Source organism: Hyla sarda, chromosome 5 (genome assembly GCF_029499605.1).
Source record: "Hyla sarda isolate aHylSar1 chromosome 5, aHylSar1.hap1, whole genome shotgun sequence".
Classification (NCBI taxonomy): domain Eukaryota; kingdom Metazoa; phylum Chordata; class Amphibia; order Anura; family Hylidae; genus Hyla; species Hyla sarda.
Window position 1 is genome coordinate 367,858,482 of NC_079193.1, and position 21,014 is coordinate 367,879,495.

General features: G+C 43.4%; 1 protein-coding gene across 2 annotated transcripts in view; it reads right to left on the reverse strand.

The window, feature by feature from the left end:
- ZFAT (zinc finger and AT-hook domain containing) overlaps positions 1 to 21,014 on the reverse strand; it is a 221,879-nt gene that overhangs the window by 115,261 nt on the left and 85,604 nt on the right. For both annotated transcript variants that reach the window (XM_056522803.1, XM_056522801.1), the window contains exons 7-8: positions 14,362 to 15,710; positions 11,356 to 11,588 (exon numbers count right to left, since the gene is read on the reverse strand). In XM_056522803.1, coding sequence (XP_056378778.1) covers positions 11,356 to 11,588; positions 14,362 to 15,710 — 1,582 coding nt within the window. The remainder of the gene's footprint in view (positions 1 to 11,355; positions 11,589 to 14,361; positions 15,711 to 21,014) is intronic.

Sequence of the window (21,014 nt, forward strand, 5' to 3'; positions counted from 1 at the left end):
CTCCTATATACAAGAATATAACTACTATAATATTGCTCCTATATACAAGAATATAACTACTATAATACTGCTCCTATATACAAGAATATAACTACTATAATACTGCTCCTATATACAAGAATATAACTACTATAATACTGCTCCTATATACAAGAATATAACTACTATAATACTGCTCCTATATACAAGAATATAACTACTATAATACTGCTCCTACACACAAGAATATAACTAGTATAATACTGCCCCTACAAACAAGAATATAACTACTGCGAGACAAAACATGCTGCAAAGACTCCCATCAGATGAACTCTACACACCTGATAACTCCAAAATCCCTAAGGAATCTATACATGCCAGGAAACTGCATTTTTAGAAATGACAACATCCTCTTTAAAGGGGTACTCCACTGGAAAACTTTTTTTTCTTTTTATCAGCTGGTGCCAGAAAGTTAAACAGATTTGTAAATTATATACAAAATGTATAACCAATCCTCAAGGATTCTACCCCCAAAAGGTACATAATGTTGTTTAAATAAAATATAGTATCATAGAGTAGTGCGATAATATAAAATTGTCCTAGACGCGTTTCAGGGTTCTATTGCAGGTAACACACGACCCTTTCTTCAGTAGGGATTAAAAGCAAATATATTTGCTTTTAATCCCTACTGAAGAAAGGGTCGTGCGTTACCTGCAATAGAACCCTGAAACGCGTCTAGGACACTTTTATATTATCGCACTCATCTATAAAGTGTGAATCTGGCACCAGTACCACCAGTACCTGGAAAACACCGAGACCGGAAAAACCTCAGTTTTGAATCCGTTCCGGACTTTCTCTATGCTTGTCACGATCTGAGCCGAGAACCTGCTGTGAAAGATCCATCAGCTCACCCGCCCAGGACTCCATTCATCACACCACGAGGGACGCCAAACCATCCAGCGGTACCCGCTCTGTAACATCAGCGCGGAGGTCAGGGGAGACGCTCTGCCAAGCGCACCCACAAAGGTATCCGCTCTGCCAGCAGAGACACCTTCCACCAACGCCTCCGCGCGTGGTGCACAGAGGACATCGTACGCAGAGTCCTACAGGAGTTACACCAGCAATGATACAACTAGAGATGAGCGAACTTACAGTAAATTCGATTCGTCACGAACTTCTCGGCCCGGCAGTTGATGACTTTTCCTGCATAAATTAGTTCAGCTTTCCGGTGCTCCGGTGAGCTGGAAAAGGGGGATACAGTCCTAGGAAAGAGTCTCCTAGGACTGTATCCACCTTTTCCAGCCCACCGGAGCATCTGAAAGCTGAACTAATTTATGCAGGATAAGTCATCAACTGCCGAGCCGAGAAGTTCGTGACGAATCGAATTTACTGTAAGTTCGCTCATCTCTAGTTTCCTTCATCCTTTTTATATTTTGTGCCAGAGTATATATAGTGCAGCATACTATTTGTATCTATATTATTTTATATACTGAATAAAAACTATTAACTAAAGTGTCCTATGATACTATATTTTATTTAAACAACATTGGCTCTCATTTACTATTCTAAACCAGACTTGTTTTGTCGGGTTTTTTTGGCGCATCTTTGTCTGCGACATGTCGCAACATTTTTTTCCCGACGGACCTGATGTGGATTCTCCCAAACCCGAAAAAGGGGTGTAACCCGACATTTCTGAGCTTTCCCACGTATTTATAAAGGTTTCCAACACGAATTTGTTGAATTGTTGTGGATTTTTTCCCGACAACTCAGAGGAGTTGGAAACCAAAACCAACAAAACCCACGTGCGACAAACAGGATGCGACATAATAATAAATACCAGAGAAAAAAGCAGTCGGGTAAGAAAGAAACATAAACTTACAACCCGATTTTCTAAGTAAATGAGGGCCAATGTGTACCTTTTGGGGTAGAATCCTTGAGGATTGGTTATACATTTTGTATATTATTTTTCTCTATTCCGGCTGTTGGGTTTCGGCATATAACCAAATATATCCTCGGATTGTGGTTTGTGAGCTGCACACATTTCTGTATATTTGTAAATGACTTCTATTTAAAAATCTTAATACTTCCAGTACTAATCAGCTGCTGTATGCTCCACAGGAAGTTCCTTTCTTTTTCAATTTCCTTTCTGTCTGACCACAGTGCTCTCTGCTGACACTTCTGTTCCTTTTAGGAACTGTCCAGAGTACAAGGAAATCCCCAGAGGTGTCAGCAGAGAGCACTGTGGTCAGACAGAAAGGAAATTCAAAAAGAAAAGAAGTTCCTGTGGAACATACAGCAGCTGATAAGTACTAGAAGGATTAAGATTTTTCGATAGAAGTAATTTACAAATCTGTTTAACTTTCTGGCACCAGTTGATTTAAAAATAAATAAATAAATAAATGTTTTCCAGAGGAGTGCCCTTTTAAGACCACCTTTAAACAGAGTAGAATCAGTTCACTGAATATCAGTAAGGGAGGAAGTATCGAGTTTCAAATGTCTTGCTGATGGTCTTTAAAGGGGTACTCCACTGGCCAGTGTTCGGAAAATTTAGTTCCGAGCGCTGTGCACGCATGTGCTGTGGGGGTCGGTCCCGCCCCCTCAATGCAAGTCTATGAGAGGGGGCGTGGCTGCCATAGACTTGCATTGAGGGGGTGGGGTGTGACATCATGAGGGTGTGTGGCCGACCCCCACAGCGTTCGGAACTAAATGTTCCGAACGCTGGCCAATGGAGTACCCCTTTAAGGAAGTCTTGATTCGGTCAAGGATCTACGTGTTGGGTGTGACTGAAGACTTTTTGTTTTGAGGACAGCCTGGATGCCAAGATAACCATAAGTACATGGGAGCCAATGTTTATACCTCTAGCGCCCGGACAAGCTCTTGTCTTTCGATGCATCAGAACCCATCGGAGAGCAGAAAAGCTTATATTCATGCAAATATTGTAACGCTAGCTTCTTCTACATGACCGGTTCACGCGGTGGCGTGTCATCTAGTGATACATCCTCGGTGTTTTATTTACCAGACCCCCGTGGAGTCTACAATGAAAAGTCATTTCAGAACCTTTCCGTAGGAATAATGTAGGGGAAGCTCTGCCTCAGACGCGGAGCAGCACGTTGCCAATTTTATACACCTATTCCGACACCGTACGGCTCAGCTACAATCTAACAGTGGGGAAGCTGAATAATTGCATGCACTAAAAGTTTTATCTACGTCTATAAATATATATCAGCGTACATGGCACTTCCCATAGAAAAGAAAACACACCTGGGACCCTCACCGACGCCATTAATGATGGCAACGCTCCTTTCCTACAGCACATCCAAGCCTCGACCGAAGCGTTAATAGGACGGAAGGGCGAGTGACTTGTCACAAATGCGTGTGAAGAAGGACTTCATTAGAAAGAACTGCTCTACCCAAGTCCAATGGCGTCCGCCCTCACAATCCCCCCGCTGTCTCCTCTCTGTCGCTCGGTTCCCATCGTGTTCATGGGGCTTAATTAAAAGCCTGGCTTCGACTTTCGCAGTCACACCTATTGATTACCACGACCACAGACCTGCAAACCCATCAGAGATACGACGTGGAGTTTACCCCGAGATGTGACCGCTGTGAAAGAGCTGATGGTGCGGAAATAAAACCAAACCAGTAGCCCAAAGTGGACGAGCTTTCTAAAGTTTTTTCTATGTTTTCAAGACGCCTCCAATTTTTTTTTCCCGAAATGGTCATTCTATTACAAACAGGGAATAACAAATACTGTGTATATTTTAAAGGGGTATTCCAGGGAAAAACTTTTTTTTTTATATATATATATCAACTGGCTCCAGAAAGTTAAACAGATTTGTAAATTACTTCTATGAAAAAATCTTAATCCTTTCAGTACTTATGAGCTTCTGAAGTTAAGGTTGTTCTTTTCTGTCTAAGTGCTCTCTGATGACACCTGTCTCGAGAAACGCCCAGTTTAGAAGAGGTTTGCTATGGGGATTTGCTTCTAAACTGGGCGTTTCCCGACACAGGTGTCCTCAGAGAGCACTTAGACAGAAAAGAACAACCTTAACTTCAGAAGCTCATAAGTACTGAAAGGCTTGAGATTTGTTTAAGTAATTTACAAATCTGTTGAACTTTCCGGAGCCAGTTGATATAGAAAAAAAATACGTTTTTTCCTGGAATACCCCTTTAAAACCCACAAAGAAACCTACACTGCATTCTTAGTAAATCCGGGCCAATGAAGACCAATTTGTTCATCTGTTGTATATATTTTTTTGATATCCGGACTTTGTCGGTGGGTTGATGTGATCTGTGTCATATGCTCCATCAGACGCATCTAGAACTATTGTGGCGCTTACCCACCGCATTGTAATAGTTATCTATATTATTTTGGATCACATAGGGGGAGATTTATCAAAACCTGTGCAAAGGAGAAATTGCCCAGTTGCCCATAGCAACCAATCAGATCGCTTCTTTCATTTTGCAGAGACCTTGTTAAAAATGAAAGAAGCGATCTGATTGGCTGCTATGGGCAACTAGGCAACTTTTCCTCTGGACAGGTTTTGATAAATCTCCCCCATTGTGTATTAAGTGGTACCCCTTGTTTTATGGGCTTGTATTAAAAGTTATGTCTATTTTTCTCTGAATATACCAATGAAGACCAAGTCACAGGGCAAAAGTGAAAACCAAGTGGCTCGGAGAACAAAATATTGAAATTTTGGGCCAGGAAACGCCCCAGATCTCGATCCCACCGAGAACCTGTGGTCAATGCTCGAAAAAGCAGAAAAAAATTTAAAAACACTGAAATTGTGATAAATCGTAAGCCAGTGTTTCCCAACCAGGGTGCCTCCAGATGATGCAAAACTACAACTCCCAGCATGCCTGGACAGCCGTTGGCTGTCCAGGCATGCTGGGAGTTGTAGTTTTGCAACATCTGGAGGCACCCTGGTTGGGAAACACTGCTCTAAGCTGTGAATAGAAAAGAATGGGAGGTCACCAGTCAGGAATTGGACATCCAGCATGGTAGGTTGAACTGCAAAAGTCTTGAGAAAGAAGAAGAGTCACCACTATAACTAGTGATGAGCGAATTTACATTAAATTCGATTCATCGCGAACTTCTCGGCTCGGCAGTTGATGTCTTTTCCTGCATAAATTAGTTCAGCTTTCAGGTGCTCCCGTGGGCTGGAAAAGGTGGATACAGTCCTAGGAGACTCTTTCCTAGGACTGTATCCACCTTTTCCAGCCCACCGGAGCACCGGAAAGCTGAACTAATTTATGCAGGATAAGTCATCAACTGCCGAGCCGAGAAGTTCGCGACGAATCAAATTTACTGTAAATTCGCTCATCTCTAACTATAACTATTGAGTCTCGGCATAAGGTTTGTCAATAAAAGCGTAAAAAAATTAAATATGGCTGAAAAAAAAAAAAAAAAGTGTAAAAACGTTGAACCCTCGCCTGTCCCCCATTCCCTCCCCCTCACTGTTCTGTTATATTGATTGTAAAATGCTCAATAAAAACTATTTTGAAAAAAAAAAAAAAAGTGTAAAAATGTTGTTTAAGAAAGGTTTATAATTACCGTATAATTCAGTAACCATAGCAACTAAAGAAATATTCTTAAAATATGTAAGCAGCAAACTTTATGAAAAACAAAATTTGCATCAGCCTCAAAACTTCTTTTGGTCAGGACAGTAGGCACAGATAGTATCGCCTCCCGTCCTCTGTTAAAGGGGTATTCCAGAGAAAAAAAATTTTTTAGAGATCAACTGGCTCCAGAAAGTTAAACAGATTTGTTAATTATTTCTATAAAAAAAAATCTTAACCTTTCAGTACTTATGAGCTGCTGAAGTTGAGTTGTTCTTTTCTGTCTAAGTGCTCTCTGATGACACCTGTCTCGGGAACTGTCCAGAGTAGAAGCAAATCCCCATAGCAAACCTATTCTACTCTGTGCAGTTCCTGAGACAAGCACAGATGTCAGCAGAGAGCACTGTTGCCAAACAGAAAAGAACAACTCAGCTTCAGCAGCTGATAATTAATGGAAGGATTAAGATTTTTTAATAGAAGCAATTTACAAATCTGTTTAACTTTCTGGAGCCAGTTGATCTGGCCAGTTGATCTGGCTAGGCCACTCCAGGACCTTGAAATGCTTCTTACGAAGTCACTCCTTCGTTGCCAGGATGGTGTGTTTGGGATCATTGTCATGCTGAAAGACCCAGCCACGTTTCATCTTCAATGCCCTTGCTGATGGAAGGAGGTTTTCACTCAAAATCTCACAATACATGGCCACATTCATTCTTTCCTTTACATGGATCAGTCGTCCTGGTCCCTTTGCTGAAAAACAGCCCCAAAGCATGATGTTTCCACCCCCATGTTTCACAGTAGGTATGGTGTTCTTTGGATGCAACTCAGCATTCTTTCTCCTCCAAACATGACGAGTTGAGTTTTTACCAGAAAGTTCTACTTTGGTTTCATCTGACCATAAGACATTCTCCCAATACTCTTCTGGATCATCTAAATGCTACCTAGCAAACTTCAGAAGGGCCCGGACATGTACTGGCTTAAGCAGGGGGACAAGGCTGGCACTGCATGATTTGAGTCCCTGGCGGAGTAGTGTGTTACTGATGGTAGCCTTTGTTACTTTGGTCCCAGCTCTCTGCAGGTCATTCACTAGGTCCCCCGTGTGGTTCTGGGATTTTTTTTTTCACCGTTCTTGTGATCATTTTGACACCACGGGGTGGAATCTTGTGCGAAGCCCCAGATCGAGATTTCTTCCATTTTCTAATAATTGCTCCCACAGTTGATTTCTTCACACCAAGCTGCTTGCCTATTGCAGATTCAGTCTTCCCAGCCTGGTGCAGGTCTACAATTTTGTTTCTGGTGTCCTTCGACAGCTCTTTGGTCTTGGCCATAGTGGAGTTTGGAGTGTGACTGTTTTAGGTTGTGGACAGGTGTCTTTTATACTGATAACAAGTTCAAACAGGAGCCATTAATACAGGTAACAAGTGGAGGACAGAGGAGACTCTTAAAGTCACAGGTCTGCGAGAACCAGAAATCTTGCTTGTTTGTAGGTGAACAAATACTTATTTTCCACCATAATTTGCAAATAAATTCTTTAAAAATCAGTCAATGTGATTTTATGTATTTTTTTTCTCATTCTGTCTCTCATAGTTGAGGTTATAACCTATGATGAAAATTACAGCCTCTCTTCTTTTTAAATGGGAGAACTTGCACAATTGGTGGCTGACTATATACTTTTTTGCCCCACTGTATGCTGCAAGCTAGAGAAAAAAAACTTCCCTAAGCACTTCTTTAATAAGAATATTTTTAATAAAACCTATAATTTCATCTATCACTAATGGAAAGCGTGGGTGGAAAAAAGCTGGTAATCAAATGTACATTATATACCAATTTGAGGGTGCTGCCGACTCCTGCAGAGTGATACTTCTATAGTCTGGATTATAAAAGGACTGCAGACTGTATAATGCGGACACTATCACCGCTGAGCAGAGTCCCTTTTATATGAGGCACAGCACAGTCCTCCAGGCACAGCAAAAACTTTTCTTTCTAAAGCTTAAGTAGCTTTGTCCATCTTGGTCACTAATGTATGAGCATTTCCAGCATTATTTAGGAACCAGATCCCGCGTCTATTATCAGCTACGGGCATGTTTTCTTCCTGCTGTAGTTATGGAAACTGCATATTGTCATTCATACGGGCGCAGAGTGTCTTTCTCTAAAAAAAACCTACCCAGAAAAAACTGCTAAAAGGAAATTCTTCTGCTGAGACTTTATTTTTTTATTTTTTAAGAGACGCACTTCTAAGGCCAAGGCAACACTGGCAGCTTATTATACTTACATGAAAACAAAAATTTAGGATGCAGGGACAAAAAAAGGGTGGGGGGGAATACTACTCACTACTAACCATGAATGCTGATACACATATGTTAAAGGGGTACTCCGCCCCTAGACATCTTATCCCGGAGGTCCCACCGCTAGGGCCCCCTCCCCGCGATCCCCCTGCTGCACCCGGCATTTGTTTAGAGCGTATGGTGCAGCGCCAGAGGCTCGTGATGCCGTGGTCACGCCCCGCTCGTGCTGTCACGACCACGCCCCCTCAATGCAAGTCAATGGGAGGGGGCGTGACGGCCGTCACTCCCCCTCCCATAGACTTGCATTGAGGGGGTGTGGCCGTGATGTCACAAGCCTCAGCTCTGCATCGCCAGTCATCCGTGCACGGATATCTGGGGTGCCGCAGCTGAGATAGCGGTGATCCCCAGCGGCAGGACCCCGGCGATCAGACATCTTATCCCCCATCCTTTGGATAGGGGATAAGATGTCTAGGGGCGGATTACCCCTTTAAGGGGGTCTAATTAGGAGCCCTCTATAACCCAGAGCAGAGGGGCCTGAAGGGTCAATTCACTCGTACAGTATCCTGCACATATTTGATGGCCAGAATTTGGAGCTGCAGATTTGATGCTGTGTTCAGTCATTTGGTTTACATTGAACTCTGCAGCATAAAATCTGCAGCTTCAAATCCTGTGCCTCAAATATGTGCAGGATGCTGTACGCCATAAAGGTCTATTTACACGTAGCGCATCCACAGCGTATTTCATGCTGCGGATGTACCGACTGCAGTCACAAGAGCAAGCTCCCTTCTGCAGCCAGGTAGCTGTGTTTCAACTTGTGGTTGCGGAAATCTGCCGATACTAGTGGACACACAGGGTTACCCGGCTGAAGCAGGGTACTTACTCTTGTGAATCCAAATGTGAAATTGTGAAAGACTACATGTGATCTCCCCCTTAAGGGGTGTTCCAGGATCAGAAAATGTATTTTAATAAACATATCAAACTACGGATACGTTCACATGTGTGTTTTTTGCTGCTGGTTTTCAGCTGCTGATTTTTCTACCCATTGAAGTCAATGGGTAGGAAAATGAGCAGCAGAAAATCTGCAGCAAAATGCACACGTGAGAACATACCCTATGATGTAAATTCACTAACATAGTGTCATTACAAATTGTACTGGCTTCAGCAAGCTTTTACATGATTGAACCCTGACAGGAAGTTTTGTAGTCCTCTTATTGTCAGCGTGTTGTTGTCTCAACAGCTTCAAGCTACTCCCTCTCTAACAGCAATCTGTATAGTCAGTGTGGGTTGTCTCAGTCACTCCCAGGCTTCTCCCTCTCTCCTGAGCGGACACAAGTGTCTCAGGAGGTGTGGCTGAATCTTGTCTCTGAGCTCTATCCATGTCCCCTGGGTGATGTCATGACCAGCCTCTTCAGCCTACACTACCATCTCCCTTTCACACACACATATATATATATACATATATATATATATATATATATATATATATATATATATATATATATATATGTGTGTGTGTGTGTGTGTGTGTGTGTGTGTGTGTGTATATATATATATATATATATATATATATATATATATATATATATATATATGTGTATATCTTTATTGGGACATTTAGGGAAAAAAGAGGTGTGGTTACAGCATGCTACCTTGTACTGAACGATACCACAGGCAAAGGAGCAGACAGAGAATGCATACAGCATTATTTTTTCTCAGATTACACCTGTAACAAGCAGCAGCTCCTACTCTGGTAGAATCTGTATGAGAAAAAATGATCTTTTTGAGGTAAAAAGCAAAAAAGATACTTTACTGGGTGAGCGCCGCCTTAGCAATAATAACCGAATGCTGGATAGGAAAATAATAAAGAAAAACGGATTCAATGGCAAAATACTTGGACAATGCATTTCGAGGGGGCAGCAACCCTTGTGATCAGATCCTATGATGTTGTCTGAGCATATTGGCAATAAGGCATTTTTTGTTATTTTATTGGGCGACAACGACTTAGTATCTTTTTTTGCTCCTGCCTCAAGAGCATCATTCATCTCTACAGTGTTACTACCGTCACAATACACAGGGTACCGGTTGATGCTGGCGGCATCCGAGTGAGGAATACTCCCTATATCCAAGGTATCGTCTGGTGAGCAGGTCATTGTTGGTTAAATCCCCAATAACCTAGGACAATGACACATGATCAGCATTTGTGTTTTTTACATATCAGTAGGAAGGGAAATTCTCTCTCTGAAACAAGTCACAGATGCCAATTTCCTTTAAAAAAAAAAATGGCTGCTGTTGTCTCACATACAAAGTGTTTGTGGAGTATGAAGCAAGTGTTGGCGGCGCCAAATGTCAGCTTTTTTTCCTTGCTACTTCTGTTCCCGATATGGACTGAGCCTCAATTCGCAGGACAAAGCAGAAGCAACTAAACAATTTCTGATTCAGCTACTTCACATGGAATGTATGTACTTGTCATCTATTATAATGTGAAGGTCCAGCGGGTCCACTTACCACTGGGGGTGGAATCCTAAAGACTGAAGACTCTCTCTCTCTCTGGGCGCTTACCCTCCTGCCTTTTTGTTTTTTCATGTTCACATTAGCTGATTCATATCTAGATCTACTTTCATCTGGGTACAAATCAGTTTGCTCTGGAGAGAAGAGATCGGGCTGGAGACTAAGCCAGTCAGAAACAGCCCAATGGGTTTTTGTAATCCTGACACTACAAAAGGCTGTAGAAGAGAAACTAAACTAAATTTGTAATAAAGACCTATGAAGAAAATGTTTTTGAAACATAATGAGTAGTAAAATACAAAACAAACAAACAAACATTTTGTTCCAAACGATGGGTGCAGGCTGCGGGGTCGTGACGTCAAGACCACCCCCCCTCAATGCAACTCTATAGGAGGGGGCGTGGTAGCCGCCACGCCCTCTCTCATAGACTTGCATTGAGGGGTCATGGAGTGATGTCACAAGGGGCATGGGGGTGGCGTCAGAACCCCGCAGCCAGCACCCAGCCTGGGTCCAAACACTGGGGCAGTGGAGTACCCCATTAAAGGGGTACTCTGCTGGAAAACTTTTTTTTTTAAATCAACTAGTGCCAGAAATTTTAACAGATTTGTAAAGGACTTCTTTTTAAAAATCTTAATCCTTCCAGTACTGATCAGCTGGTATAAGCCCCAGAGGAAGTTATTTTCTTTTTGAATTTCCTTTCTGTCTGACCACAGTGCTCTCTGATGACACCTCCGTCCATTTTATGAGCCGTCCAGAGTAGGAGCAAATCCCCATAGCAAACCTCTCCTTCTCTGGACAGTTCCTAAAATGGACAGAGGTGTCAGCAGAGAGCACTGTGGTCAGACAGAAAGCAAATACAAAAAGAAAAGAACTTCCTGTGGAGCATACAGCAGCTGATAAGTACTGGAAGGATTAAGATTTTTTAATAGACGTCATTTACATATCTGTTAAACTTTCTGGCACCAGTTGATTTCAAAGAAAATGTTTTCCAGTGGAGTACCCCTTTAAAGCCTTTATGTGCCGTACTTACAAGCTCAGCATGGACTTTCAGATGGGCTTGAAGCTTGTATTTGTCAGGACTGGAGTAGCTGCAGCCTGGGGCCGGACACTTCATGGACATGTTGCTGTGCTTCTGGATGACGTGGCGTTTCAGGCAGTTCTTGGTGATGGAGGAGTAGCTGCACTGAGAGCAGTAGTAGAGGTGCTCCCGCGTGTGTGTCCGGACATGCATGTCATAGTGGACCTGATACCAGAAGAGCTTACCTGTAAGAGAAATAACAGCATATGACTATGACAATTATCTAAGATGGCATCACCACCATTTTTCTCCAGTTACTCAGTTATAGCACACACAGATTCCATAGCGCAGTTCAGACTCACAAAATCACACATTAGGGCTAATTTTATAGAAAGCCAAATCAAACTATAAACCAGTGTTTCCCAAACAGGGTGCCTCCAGCTGTTGCAAAACTACAACTCCCAGCATGCCCGGACAGCCAAGGGCTGTCCGGGCATGCTGGCAGTTGTAGTTTTGCAACAGCTGGAGGCACACTGGTTGGGAAAGACTGCTCTAGAGCTACAAAGAGGCTGGGAGATGTAATTTTGCAACAGCTGGAGGCACTCTGGTTGGGAAACACTGCTATAAACTATGGCTATGGATTGTTTCCCAAACAGGGTGCCTCCAGCTGTTGCAAAACTACAACACCCAACATGCCCGGACAGCCTTCAGCTGTCCGGGCATGCTGGCAGTTGTAGTTTTGCAACAGGCACATTGGTTGGGAAAGACTGCTCTAGAGCTACAGTGAGGCTGGGAGTTGTAGTTTTGCAACAGCTGGAGGCACCCAGGTTGGGAAACACTGCTATAAACTACGACTATGGACTGTTTCCCAAACAGGGTGCCTCCAGCTGTTGCACAACTACAACTCCCAGCATGCTCGGAGTTGTTGTTTTGCAACAGCTGGAGGCACCCTGGTTGGGAAAGACTGCTATAAACTACGACTATGGACTGTTTCCCAAACAGGATGCCTTCAGCTGTTGCAAAACTACCACTCCCAGCATGCTCGGACAGCCATAGGCTGTCCGGGCATGCTCGGAGTTGTCGTTTTGCAACAGCTGGAGGCACACTGGTAGGGAAAGACTGCTCTAGAGCTCCAATGAGGCTGGGAGATGTAGTTTTGCAACAGCTGGAGGCACCCTGGTTGGGAAACACTGACTTTGGACTGTGGAGGGAAATAAGAGAAACTGGAGGAAACCCATGAAAACACGTGGAGGACATAATAAAAGTCATATAGATGTTGATGCCCCTGGGTATAGTCAACCCCACTGCAGAGAGTCAACAGCGTTGACCAATAAGCCACCATCACGGGGACCGCGGTTTTATTCAAAACATTGCAAAGAAAATTTTGAAGCTATAGGGTGTAAGCAGAGAAGTAAAGTTTCTGGAAATTATGTCAATAAAAAAAAAAGTTAGTTCTTTCCCCCCCAAATTTTTTTTTATATTTTCGGAAAAATAAAAAAATATAAATAAACACAGAATGGAGTAGTTTAACAAATTAAAAATAATTTCAGCGCTGGATGTTGGTCTCACCATTTTACTGAGAGGAGGAAAAGAAAAAAACAACAAACTAGGAATTAGATAGATAAATGTCAATTAAAGAGTACCTGTCATGATCGTGTTAAATTTTATAATCCTCCCAGGTCACTGTCCCCATCATGACAAACCACCCCCTGCCTTTATTTTTATTATTTTTTAGTTTTCTACCTTGATATTGCTCTGTATTTTCTGCTCAGTCTCAGTCAGATTCACAGACTGGGAAGGGGCGTTCCCCAGCAGGCGTGACATCATCTGAAGCCATACAGGAGAGAACTTCCTCCCTCACTCTGCTACACACAGCCCAGAGCAGTTCACTGTGAGATGAGCTATGATTGGCTAAGACTGTTCTCTGGACAAGTAGGGAGACACCTAGTGGCAGCTTTTTTAAACACAAATAAAACACCCCCATTATTATTTTTTTAAACACAGTACCATATTTACCATAAGGAATACAATAGCAAAAATTAGTTTTATTGAGAGTGCCTATTTAAGGCCGATCTGACGGGACAGAAACATCAACTACTGTATTAGAAAAAGATGCTAAATATATTATGGTGGGTGGTGCAGCAAGGAGAGGTTTTCTATAGGGATTTGCTCCTATTCTGGACAGTTCCTAAAATGGACAGAGGTGTCAGCAGAAAGCACTGTGGTCAGGCAGAAAGGAAATTAAAAAAAAGAAAAACTTCCTCTGGATCATGCAGCAGCTGATAAGTACTGGAAGGATAAGAATGTTTTAATAGAAGTAATTTACAAATCTGTTTAACTTTCTGGCACCAGCTGATTTAATTTTTTTTCCCAGTGGAGTACCCCTTTAAAGACAACAGTGGGAAAAGCTTTGTATACAGCATCTCAGAGTGGAGCGTCAGGAGAGCATACATGGAGGGCCGCTCACAAAGGCTGTATATAAGGAGGAAAGAAGATACAAGGCACTTTGAAGGGGGGAAGGGGGGAATCACATGAGATGTGCAAGTGTAGAGAGAAAGATGAGCACCTACAGCTAACTAGAGACCTCACATCCAGCATGTATAACTGGGAGGACGCACCCACATGACAAAGATCTGAACCTAGGGGCAGGCAGCAAAATGAATATTAGGAGAGGGTCTAAAAATTAAGGAATTAAGATTACAGACTCAGACTTAAAAAGGGGTACTCCGCTGTTTAGCGTTTGGACCAAACTGTTCCAAACGCTGGAGTCGGCAGCTCGTGACCTCATAGCTCCGCCCTCTCATGACGTCACGTCCCACCCCCTCAATGCAAGTCTATGGGAGGGGGCGTGACGGACGTCACGCCCCCTCCCATAGACTTGCATTGAGGGGGCGGGGTGTGACATCATGAGAGGGCGGGGCTATGACGTCACGAGCTCCCGGCGCCAGCGTTCGGAACAGCTTGTTCCAAACGCTGAGCAGCAGGGTACCCCTTTAATTAAAAGTTCTCCATCCTTACCACAGTATTCACACTCCAGTTCCCCATAAATCTTTCTGATCTTCTGAAACAACGCCACAGTCAGCTGCCTCTTGTGCAGTCCGTTTAAGATGGTCATGAACGCAGCCATCTCTCCAGAGTTCGCCGGCACTGGGTTCGCAGAAGGAGGAGGAAGAAGAAGCCCAGTGTCTGCTGCCTCTATGGTGGTTTCCTCCGGGCCTCGTTTGCCTTCATACGCAATCTGTTCAGCCAAAGTTTCTAGTGTTACGGGTCTGACACTTGTCACATGACCAACGGCTCCAGATACGTGACGTTCGCTTTGTACGTTTCCAAGATTAGCGTATAGATTATTATTTTCCTTCTCAGTCAAACCTTGCAGAAGATCTTCACCTGAAACTTCCGAGGACATGTCCGGAGAGTCCGCCAGCTTTGAGACTGGACAATCCGATAAACCCCTTGGTTGCTCGTGTTCCAGCAACTGGGATGGTTGTCCCGATACTAAACCTTCACTGTGAGCCTTCAGGTTCTGAGATGATTCCATAGTGTTCTCCTGTATGCCCGTTTTGGGAACAGAAGAGGGTGCATTATAGTCTATCTGAGCTTCACCGTCTACATCACCCAACGCCTCTTGCTGGATGTCACTCCCGGGCTCCAGGAGACAAAAACTCTGATTTATGGAATTACTAAAGATCAAGTCCTCCTGAACATCGGGGTGAAACTCCTTAATGTGGGATTTTAACCTGACGGTGCTGACAAACTTTTTGAAACATTTGCAGCAGACGTAGACAAAGGGGTGTTTTCGTATGTGAAGCTCGAGGGACTGATACTTAGTGGCTCCGTGGTCGCAAAGCTCGCAAGCGAACGGTCTCTCGTCCCCATGTACCAGCATGTGCCTGTCTCTTTCCAGCTCATTTTTGAACTTGCGCTCGCAGATGTGACAGTCGTACAAGAGCTGTCTCTTCCCTTCTCGGGTCAGTAACCTTAGCTCGTCAAAGTTGTCCTTCACCTTCTGGTCCAGCAGGTCGTGCATTTCTTTCATGTGTTTGATGAGATTCTTCACGTCGGAGTACTTTTTCTTGCAGAATCGGCAGTGCTGCTTGATCTTCTTGTGGACGCGCTCCACGTGAACCTTGAGGTGACCTTTACTGAGACAGCTGAAGGAGCAATGGTCGCAGCTGAACTTCTCTCCCGTGTGCTTTCGCATGTGGACGCTAAGGTTGGCTTTAATGGCGCTGGCGTAGTTACACAGGGGGCACTTGTAGGGTTTCTCATTGGTGTGAATTCGCAGGTGGGCCTGTAGGGAGTGCTTGAATTTGAAGACCTTATTGCAATATTCGCAAGTGAATATTTTTAGCTGGTTTGGACCTATCCTGAAAAAAAATAAAAAAAACACACGACACCATTAAAAAACCATTTCAGGATTTGTATCCCAAGGTGTACTCTTAGGGTGCATTCACATCACGATTTTACCATCCTACTTCTTCTCACAATGTTTAACTTTGAAATTGTACAAATCTGCATGCCAAGTGGTATCCATTGACTTACATACGTTAATGATAAACAACAAATGCATCAGTTTTGATCCGCATCCGATTATGCACGATTAAAAGGGGTACTCCGGCGCCAAGACATCTTATCCCCTATCCAAAAGGATAGGGGATAAGATGCCTGATCGCGGGAGTCCCGCCGCTGGGGACCCCCATGATCTTGCACGCAGCACCCAGTTATAATCAGTTCCTGGAGCATAGTGACGTCACGGCCCCGCCCCGGTGTGACGACACAATGCTCCGGCCCCCGTGATCGCCAGTAATCAGACCCGGAGCGAACGTGCTCCAGGGACTGATTATAACGGGGTGCTGCTTGCAAGATCATGGGGGTCCCCAGCTGTGGGACTCCCGTGATCAGGCATCTTATCCCCTATCCTTTTGGATAGGGGATAAGATGTCTTGGCGCCAGAGTACCCCTTTAAGATCGGAGGTAAAATCGTGGTTGACCACGATTTTACGTTCAGCTTCAAAATCGGATCGAAATCGTGTCGGATTTTTTTTTATTATTGATGTCTATGTAAATCACATGGAATCGTGTGATTTTTTTTGTACGCATGCGCAGTAGACTTCAAAACACATACACTTCAAATATATAAAACTTTACTGCCATTGGCATACATATTCATTTTAAAAACAGGATCAGATTTTTATTTTAAAAAATCGGATGGAATTTTTATCTGTACGATTTTTGGATACAATTTTAAATCGGATAGCAGAGAAATTTTTACATATGCTTGTATACGATTTTTTGCAATGCAATTTCATCCAATTTTACGGTCCGATAATCGATTAACCCCTTAAGGACGCAGGACGTAAATGTACGTCCTGGTGAGGTGGTACTTAACGCACCAGGACGTACATTTACGTCCTATGCATAACCGCGGGCATCGGAGCGATGCCCGTGTCATGCGCGGCTGATCCCGGCTGCTGATCGCAGCCAGGGACCCGCCGGCAATGGCCGACGCCCGCGATCTCGCGGGCGTCCGCCATTAACCCCTCAGGTGCCGGGATCAATACAGATCCCGGCATCTGCGGCAGTTCGCGATTTAAATGAACGATCGGATCGCCCGCAGCGCTGCTGCGGGGATCCGATCATTCATAACGCTGCACGGAGGTCCCCTCTCCTTCCTCCGTGCGGCTCCCGGCGTCTCCTGCTCTGGTCTGTGATCGAGCAGACCAGAGCAGGAGATGACCGATAATACTGATCTGTTCTATGTCCTATACATAGAACAGATCAGTATTAGCAATCATGGTATTGCTATGAATAGTCCCCTATGGGGACTATTCAAGTGTAAAAAAAAAAATGTAAAAAAATGTAAAAGTTAAAGTAAAAAAAAAGTGAAAAATCCCCTCCCCCAATAAAAAAGTAAAACGTCCGTTTTTTCCTATTTTACCCCCAAAAAGCGTAAAAAACATTTTTTATAGACATATTTGGTATCGCCGCATGCGTAAATGTCCGAACTATTAAAATAAAATGTTAATGATCCCGTACGGTGAACGGCGTGAACAAAAAAAAATAAAAAAAGTCCAAAATTCCTACTTTTTTAATACATTTTATTTTAAAAAAAATTATAAAAAATGTATTAAAAGTTTTTTATATGCAAATGTGGTATCAAAAAAAAGTACAGATCATGGCGCAAAAAATGAGCCCCCATACCGCCACTTATACGGAAAAATAAAAAAGTTAGAGGTCATCAAAATAAAGGGATTATAAATGTACTAATTTGGTTAAAAAGTTTGTGATTTTTTTTAAGCACAACAATAATATAAAAGTATGTAATAATGGGTATCATTTTAATCGCATTGACCCTCAGAATAAAGAACACACGTCATTTTTACCATAAATTGTATGGCGTGAAAACAAAACCTTCCAAAATTAGCAAAATTGCGTTTTTCGTTTTAATTTCCCCACAAAAATAGTGTTTTTTGGTTGCACCATACATTTTATGATATAATGAGTTATGTCATTACAAAGGACAACTGGTCGCGCAAAAAACAAGCCCTCATACTAGTCTGTGGATGAAAATATAAAAGAGTTATGATTTTTAGAAGGCGAGGAGGAAAAAATGAAAACGTAAAAATTTTATTGAGTCCTTAAGGCCAAAATGGGCTGAGTCCTTAAGGGGTTAAATGATGTGACCCTAGCGTTAAACTAAAAATCCCACGTTTTACATCTCATTTCAGGATGTCAAGAGACGACCATACATTTATAACAGCTGCTGGCAAAAAAGCTGATCTGAGCAGCAGCTAATCCTCCAGGCTGACATTTACTCTGGGTTCAGATGAGCAATCATGCCTTCTCAATGAAGAAGAGAGTTAAAGGGGTATTCTGGGCTTATACATCCAAAGGATAGGGGATAAAATGTATAATCGCAGGGGTCCCTCCGCTGGGGACCCCCGCAATCTGGGTGCAGCCCCCGGCATTCTGTGCTGGGCGCTGCTTATGAGACTGGGATGTGACGACCCCTAGTGCCGTCACACCACGCCCCCTCCATTCATGTCTATGGGAGGGGGCGTGACGGCCGTAGACCCCATAGACATGAATGGAGGGGCATGGCGTGACCATGATGTCACATCTCGGAGTGAGCTCGTGCCCGGCACAGAATGCCGGGGCTGCACCAAGATTGCGGGTGTCCCTGCGATCATACATCTTATCCCCTATCCTTTGGAGGGGCGTGGTGTGACCGTGATGTCACATCTCGGAGTGAGTTAGCGCCCAGCACAGAATGCTGGGGCTGCACCAAGATCACGGGTGTCCCAGCGGTGGGTGTGCCGGGCGCTGCCTCCAAGACATGACATCATAGACACGCCCCCTCGTGATGTCACACCACGCTCTCTCCATTCATGTCTATGGGAGGGGGCGTGACGCCCCCTCCCATAGACATGAATGGAGGGGCATGGCGTGACCTTGACGTCACATCTCTGAGTTCGCGCCCGGCACAGAATGCCGGGGCTGCACCAAGATCACGGGTATCCCTGCGATCATACATCTTATCCCCCTATCCTTTGGATAGGGGATAAGATGCATAAACCCGGAATACCCCTTTAGCCAGTGCGCAAAAAAAACCCTGGCGGCAATGTAGTCCATTTCAAAACAAAAGGATTGGGTGATAAAATTAAACATGTTCAAACTCTACCCCCACCCTCCTCAGGCATCATCATCTGTATGGGGAGGAGAGGTACATCCACAAGAGTTGGCTGGTCCTGCCGAAATTGGCAAGATTGGTCACATTTGTTCTTATGTGTATCGGGTTGCCAGTCATATTGTTTCCTGCTACAACCAAGTATGAGGATAGGTTAGCGATGGGGGAGATCTATCAAGACCTGTGCAGAGGAAAAGTCTCCCAAATGCCCATAGCAACCAATCAGATTGTTTCTTCCATTTTTGAAAAGGCCTCAGAAAAATGAAAGTGAAAGCAAAATGATTGGTTGCTATGGGCAACAGGGCGACTTTTCTTCTGCACAGATTTTGATAAATCTCCCCCAATGTGTCATCAGAAGTTACCTAATTGTTTAAAGCGGTGGTCCCAGATCACTCCTTCAGGCTTTCTTCGTCTCCTCCAGCCTGTTTGCAGTGGCCGCAGGTGCTCAGGAAAGCTGAAAGCTGCCGAAACTGGGAAGTTACACAATTTGCGTAACTGACATTGACTTTAATGTGAGTTACGCAAACGGTGTAGCCTCACGAGCCACACAGAGTTATGCAAACAGAGTATCTTGCGGGGTCTACAAAATTAATGCAACTCCCAATAAAGGGGTACTCCCGTGGAAAACTTTTTTTTATTTTTTAAATCAACTGGTGCCAGAAAGTTAAACAGATTTGTAAATCACTTCTATTAAAAAACCTTAATCTTTCCAGTACTTTTTAGGGGCTGTATACTACAGAGGAATCCAAAAAAGAAATGCATTTCCTCTGATGTCCTGACCACAGTGCTCTCTGCTGACCTCTGCTGTCCATTTTAGGAACTGTCCAGAACAGCATATGTTTGAAATGGGGATTTTCTCCTGCTCTGGTCAGTTCCTAAAATGGACAGCAGAGGTCAGCAGAGAGCACTGTGGTCAGGACATCAGAGGAAATGCATTTCTTTTTTTGGATTTCTCTGTAGTATACAGCCCCTAAAAAGTACTGGAAGGATTAAGATTTTTTAATAGAAGTGATTTACAAATCTGTTTAACTTTCTGGCACCAGTTGATTTAAAAAATAAAAATAAAAATTCCATGGGAGATGACGTTGTATGCACCCATTATTATGTGAGCCTACGTGTATTGTTCTATTGGGTCTCTGGACTCATGCCATGCTGTTACAATTCATTTGATTGCCTTTGTTGAATTGTTTTCTGATATCCTGAAAACTGAATAAAATTCTACTTTAAAAAAAAAAAAAAAAATCACTGCTTTGATCTTCTAAACTGTGTTGGCGCCCAGATTCCACCTGACAATTTTTTTTAGCAACACAAAAAAATCAAAAATTAAATAAATAAATAAATTCCATCGGAGTACCCAGTTAAAGTCAATGGGAGTTCCACAAATTGTGTAACTTCCCCATTTCAGCTTACACACACACACACATATATGTTTATTAAGTTTTAATGTAACATTAAAAAAAAAAAAAAAAAGTGATAAAGAGGCCAAAGTGATGAGTTGCACATGACCGATTCATTTGGCGTTTAATTGACAGTGTCTGCGCGCTGATTGGTTTCTAAATAAACAAAAATAAAATAAAAATTTCAGCAGCTTTCGGCTTTCCCGGTCCCCTCAGCCTGCTGTAAACAGACCGGAGGAGTCCTTATCTAGACAATCCTTTCTAGGTTTTCTAGTTTCGAGTCTTGAAAGAGAGAGAAAGTGGGAGGATAAACTATTACGGTGACTGCCAAGTAAACCCCAAGATGGAGAGCTCCCTCTGGGTAATAGAAATAAGACTTTAAATACACGGGTAGTCCCCATAGGACATTCAACTCCTCAGTCCCCAGTCTGTGTTGTCAATAAGAGAGGGCCCGTGCCGCAAGGAAGATGTGGATAAGCATGTGCACAGCCATTCCACTGTCTAAGATAGTGTTTTCCAACCAGGGTACCTCCAGCTGTTGCAAACTACAACTCCCAGCACGCCTGGACAGCCTTTGGCTGTCCAGG